This window comes from Moschus berezovskii, chromosome 4, assembly GCF_049115385.1.
Source record: "Moschus berezovskii isolate FMDL1 chromosome 4, NW_MosBer_1.0, whole genome shotgun sequence".
NCBI lineage: Eukaryota > Metazoa > Chordata > Mammalia > Artiodactyla > Moschidae > Moschus > Moschus berezovskii.
Window position 1 is genome coordinate 67,922,196 of NC_142463.1, and position 6,199 is coordinate 67,928,394.

The 6,199-nt window shown below is 39.3% G+C and overlaps 1 protein-coding gene across 1 annotated transcript in view; it reads right to left on the reverse strand.

Moving 5' to 3' along the window:
• Positions 1–5,622, reverse strand: part of GBP6 (guanylate binding protein family member 6) — a 29,359-nt gene extending 23,737 nt beyond the window's left edge. Inside the window, exons 1-2 of the mRNA XM_055403150.2 lie at positions 5,466–5,622; positions 121–329 (exon numbers count right to left, since the gene is read on the reverse strand). Of these exons, the coding sequence (XP_055259125.2) occupies positions 121–310 (190 nt within the window). The 5' untranslated portion in view covers positions 311–329; positions 5,466–5,622. The remainder of the gene's footprint in view (positions 1–120; positions 330–5,465) is intronic.
• Positions 5,623–6,199: the final 577 nt, after the last annotated feature.

Here is a 6,199-nt window from a genome sequence, read left to right on the forward strand (position 1 = left end):
GAAGTGGAAGATTGGCTTATTCAGAGGAATTTGTTTCTCCCTTCACATGACCAGAAAACTAAGAAACTAAGATGCCAGCTAGAATCAAACAACTGGACTGTAATGAAGTACAAAACTCACCATGGTTCTGTCCTGCAATACGGTTCATCAAGTAGGATTTGCCGGTACGATACAGTCCTACAATGGCCACCACCACCACTGGCTGAGAAATCTTCTCAAGAGTCTGTAGAGCCTTCTGGTTCACTGACAGAATCTCATTGTCATTTTCCACCAGACAAATGGGGCCCATCGTGTTGGGTCCAGATGCCATGGCAACCTAGAAGAGCTTTCTAGTAGAAATAAGATTACATGTAGAGTTATACAAGGCATCTGTCAACTTCGAATTTGGTAAGACTTCTGTACTATTCATGAGACAAAAGGGAACCTAGAATTAGCATACTACAGAGGTTTTCCTCCATCATTTCTTCAAATCTCTGATGATGTTTTTAATGAAACACAAATTATTATCACTATCTATAATTTTACTTTAATAATAACAATGATAAAATTCAAGTTATTGTTACTATGCACTGAAGGCCTACAACATACCAAAACCCCAATCCTAAAGGAAATCAATCCTGAATATACATTGGAAGGACCAATGCTGAAGCTGAAGTTCCAATACTTTGGCCACTTGATGCAAAGAGCTGACTCACTGCAAATGACCCTGATCCTGGGAAAGACTGAAGGCAGGATGAGAAGGGGATGACAGAGGATGAGATGGTTGGATTGCATCACCGATTCAATGGATATGAGTTTGAGCAAACTCCGGGAGATGGTGAAAGACAGGGAAGCCTGGCATGCTGCAGTCCATGGGGTTTCAAAGAATCAGACATGACCTAACTACTGAACAATGAACAATGATACATAAAATACATGCGTGATGCTGTTCAGTAGCTCAGTCATGTCAGACTCTTTGTGACCCTATGAACTGTAGCCCACCAGACTCCTCTGTTCATGGAATTTTCCAAGCAAGAATACTGGAACATGTTGCCATTTCCTACTCCAGGGGATCTTCCCAACTCAGAGATTGAACCCCCTGTCTTCTGCCCCTCCTGCATTGGCAGGCCAATTCTGTGCCACTGAGCCACCTGGGAAGCCCACATAAAGCACAAACCCAGCTAAGTTCATATTTAAAAGAACCAACCATGCTATTCGCCTGCTATTCAGCCTCATTCAGCAATCTCTGGGGATCAGAGAAGAGCTGAAAGTTGAGTAATCATCAATGACCAATGATTTAATCAACCATAGTTATTGAATGAGGCTTCTATTTAAAAAGCTGGAGAAACAAGCTAACTAAAATGATTTAGAGAGCTTCTGGCTTGATGAACATGGAGGTTTCCAAAGGATAGAATGTCCGGAGGGAACATGGAAACTCCACACCCCTTTCTTGCTGCTGCTGCTAAGTTGCTTCAGTCATGTCTGATTCTGTGTGACCCCACAGACGGCAGCCCACCAGGCTCCTCTGTCCCTGGGATTCTCCAGGCAAGAACACTGGAGTGGGTTGCCATTTCCTTCTCCTACCCCTTTCTTACTTTTATACATTTCTTCTCTCTTGCTCTTCCTGGGTTGTATTTTTTTTTTTAAATAAATCAGTAACCTAGCAGGTAAACTATTTTTCCTGATTTCTGTAAACCATCCTAGCAAATTATTGAACCTGAGGAGGAGATTGTGGAAACTTCCACTGTATAGCCAGTTAGAAGCCCAAGTGGCAACCTAGACTTGCAGTTTGTGTCTGAATTGGGGGGCAGTCTTGAGGGACTCAACCCTTAACCTGTGGACTGTGGAGTATGGACTAACTCTGAGAAATGAGCGTGTCAAAATTGCTTAGTATGATAATATGCCCACATAAGTGATGACCAGAAGTGAAATATGGAGAATAGAAATTTGAGAGGAGAAGCTGAATTTTTCCTTTTCAGGGTAAAGACAAACAGTAGATGATCAGAAGCCCCGAGGAGAAACTCTCTGGAAAATTAAGATATTTTAAAGCAGCACATATATGGGAAATTTGAAAAGACACACACAGGCCCAGGGGAAATGCATAAAAGAAAAGCCTAAAAAAACTTTATTGTTTCTCTTTAGCTTAATTCCAAACCTTAGAACCAAGGACAAATTTAGTGAAAGACTTCCTTGGAACAAAACTGGTATACAAAGAATTCGAAATGTGACTGGTTTTATAAATGCCCAACATCACTAATTACTAGAGAACTACAAATCTCCAGTATTTGTTATTTCTGTTTGAGGTTTTTTTTTTTTCTTTTAATAATAGCCCTTCTTTTTGACCATTTATTTTTTTTAGAATCTTACAGAAAAACCTGAACCAACTTTTTAGCCAACCCAATATATTTAGAGAGATAAAGTAAATGTAGCAAAAGATGACCACTAGGTAAATCTAGATGAAGAGGAAATGGGATTTCCTGTAACTGTTTTCCAAGGTAAAGTTTGATTTGAAAAATTAAATATTAAAAACACTATTATACCATGGATCTCTTGACATATTTTTGGTTGCTATTATGCTAAAAGTTCCCTATAATATCTATGCATGTTTCATTATCAGAATATATAAGCATGATATTATATTCAATTATCTAAAATATTGTTTTATATTTACAGGTCAAGCATTCTAGATACATTTAATACTATCAAAAGATACGTCAAAAACCAAACAAACAAACAAAAAATCACTCTATCAGTTACTGTTCATGCAGTCTTAAACAAGAAGCCCCACCTAGCTAAACTTAAGTTTTTAAGGATAATTATAGGGGTAATGCGGAGAAGGTGATGGCACCCCACTCCAGTACTCTTGCCTGGAAAATCCCATTGACAGAGGAGCCTGGTAGGCTGCAGTCCATGGGATCACAAAGAGTCGGACACGACTGAGCGACTTCACTTTCACTTTTCACTTTCATGCATTGGAGAAGAAATGGCAACCCACTCCAGTGTTCTTGCCTGGAGAATCCTGGGGATGGAGGAGCCTGGTGGGCTGCCATCTGTGGTGTCACACAGAGTCGGACACGACTGAAGCGACTTAGCAGGAGCAGCATAGGGGTAATGTGAGAAAAATTATAGATCCAGTATGGTGGATGTTTTAATAATAAAATTAGATACTATAAGCTTGTATCTAAGCATAGCACACAACACAAAATAGAATTTCAGAACGTGTTTGTTGAATTAGATGAAGATTTATCCACAAAAATTGCACTGAACAGATTGGTTCATCGGGTTCGGCATTTGAACACGATCTGTGAACTCTAGATTACTAAGAAACAAGGTCTTCAAATAAAAAATTTTTACCAAAGAAAAGCTGCAAGCAATTTCATACATTGCTCCTGCACCATTTGCTTTTGTCTACTTCTTCAGTGTGGGAATCAAGAATACAAAGGAAAACAGGATCTTCTAACAGCTACATTATAATTTCTAGAACTGTCCAGTTCCCTCCTTAAAGGGAAGACTACAGGAAGCTGCAGGAAAGTGTGAGATGAACCACTGCAAACAACTTTATATAAACCAGTTCTGTCCTCCCCTCAATAAATCATTCATCCATGCACTGTCTGTTGTGTCTCTTGGGCAGCTCCGTGGACTGTAGCCCGCCAGACTCCTCTGTCCATGGGATTTCCCAGGCAAGAATACCGGAGTGGGTTGCCATTTCCTTCTCCAGGGCATCTTCCCAACCCAGTGATTAAACCCACATCTCCTGCATCTCTTGCTTAAAAGGCAGATTCTTTACCACTGAGCCACTTAGGAAGCCCCCTACACAGACTTCCCTCGATGAATATTCTACCTCTAATCAAAAATACCCCATCCATTCAATGATAAAAATAAGAAAAAAGATGAAATCAAAAAACCCTACAGGGAAGCCCCCACACTGTCCTCTGAGTGTGTCCTTTTGCTTTTGCCTCAGTAAACTGCTTCTTTGTTCCCTTTGCTCAAAAAACAAAAAAGCAAACAAATAAACAGAAAAACCCACAGATCTGTAGATCTCTGATTTCTTACTGTGAATGGGCTACAAAATTCTGAACTTCAAATTAACAAAGTGCAGCTGTTCAGTCCTACTCAGGATTGGTTTTCAAAATTTGATCTACAGAAGAATTATCCAAAGAGATTGTTAAACCCAGATGGTACAGATTTTTTTTTTTTTTCACAACCTGATTTCAACATCTTGTTAAGTAGTGAATTTGAAGATTAATGATTCTCCTTAGCATAGCTGCATTTGTTCTTAAAAGTATATATATATATATTTTTTTATTTCTAAAAAAGAATTTTATTAAAAAAGCACAAATGCAAAGAAATGAACAGAGGAAATTTATGCGTCGAACCTGGACTGGTCACTTATGATAATATACATGCTACAATTCCATTCTCTCCAATCATTCCACCTTCACCCTCTCCCACAGAGTCCCAAAGACTGTTCTAAATGCCTATGTCTCTTTTGCAGTCTCTTATACAGGGTTCAGGTTACCATTTTTCTAAATTCCATATATATGCGTTAATATACGGTATTGATGTTCTTCTTTCTGGCTTACTTCACTCTGTATAATTGGCTCCAATTTCATCCACCTCATTAAAACTGATTCAAATGCATTCTTTTTGATGGCTGAGAAATACTCCATTGTGTATATGTACCAAAGCTTTCTTATCCATTCATCTGCAGACGGACATCTAGGTTGCTTCCATGTCCTGGCTATTATAAACAGTGCTGCAATGAACATTGGAGTACATGTGTCTCTTTCAATTCTGGTTTCCTCGGTGTGTATGCCCAGGAGTGCGATCGCTGGATCATATGGCAGTTCTATTTCCAGTTTTCTGAGGAATCTCCACACTGTTCTCCATAGTGGCTGTACTAGTTTGCATTCCCACCAACAGTGTAAGAGGGTTTTTTAAATGCTACAAATAGCTCCAACTTCATAACCATGAAAAGCAAACCAACAAACACAACAGATGGGAGAGGAGAGAGAGGAGAAGAGAACGAAAGTTTTGATGAGATTTTAAATCTTTAATTATTAAACATCAGCTATGTGGGTACTAAATTTATCTGTACATAGATAAATTTTCAGAGCCCTCTCTGTGAAGCTTTCTTAAGTGTGACTGATATAAAGATGAAAAGAAATGATCTTTTTAAATGATAATTGCCTGTAACCTCCTTGGCAGGAAATATCTTGTTCTCTGAATTCAAATGCCAGCCACAGAGCTTGACAAAGAAGCAAGACTGGCAAAATCCCGAAAGGGCTCTTTCTAGAAGCAGCACATCAGGAAGACAGTGTGCCTGTCACTTTGCAGCCCTACTGATCCAAACAGAGACGCTGTAGCTCCCCAAAATAAAGCCAGCTGTAGACCTCTGCACTCCAGACAATAAGCAATCTGCCCTTCTTCAATTGTCACACTGAATCAGAAATCAATCTTAGACAGCACATAAAAGACGGACATACCTGCTCCACACTCCAGGAGTCCAAGAATCGTTCCAGGCTCCTCTCACCCTTTGCTCACTTGCACCTTCCACTCCTTTGTCTCTCCTTTATCAAAGCCAAAGGAGACCGAGCAAGCCAGTCTTCTCTTCCAGTATAGTGATGTGTTTAAACTGAAACTGAAAGTAATTCATGCTCTTTCTGAGGTAGCAGAATCATGTCAGATCCTATGACTACAGCACAAATATGGGTGTGTGGAGCAGAGTGAGAGGAAATTAGAAAAAGCCAGTCCAGAATGACTGAATTAGGATTGCAGAATGTGAATCTTAGCACATTCCACCACTTTTCTATGGTGGAATTTCAGCCACGTTAAAGGCTTCCATGGCCTCTCTTCTCTCCTGGGTGTAAGATTGCTTGAAGTGAGTGAAATTGAGCTGTGTAAACCAAGTATATTTCAAGCACTTTTTTCTCAGCAAAGATTTCTGGGTACTGTGTTAGTGAAGAACTCTTAAACATTTTAAATCTGTTCCTTAATACATATATTTAATGAAACAAGTATCTTTTAAAATAAAAAGATAAGTAAAGATGAAAATGAATAACCCTTCATGGTATTATCCAAGGTGCTCACTACTGGCTGGACATTTTCATACTTCCCCAATACATGGATCCTCTACTAACATATAGGTATCACCCCCCCTTTTTACAGAAATTTAGCCAATTGGACCAGTTTCAAAGGGGTTTATTTGATCAGGTAAGAA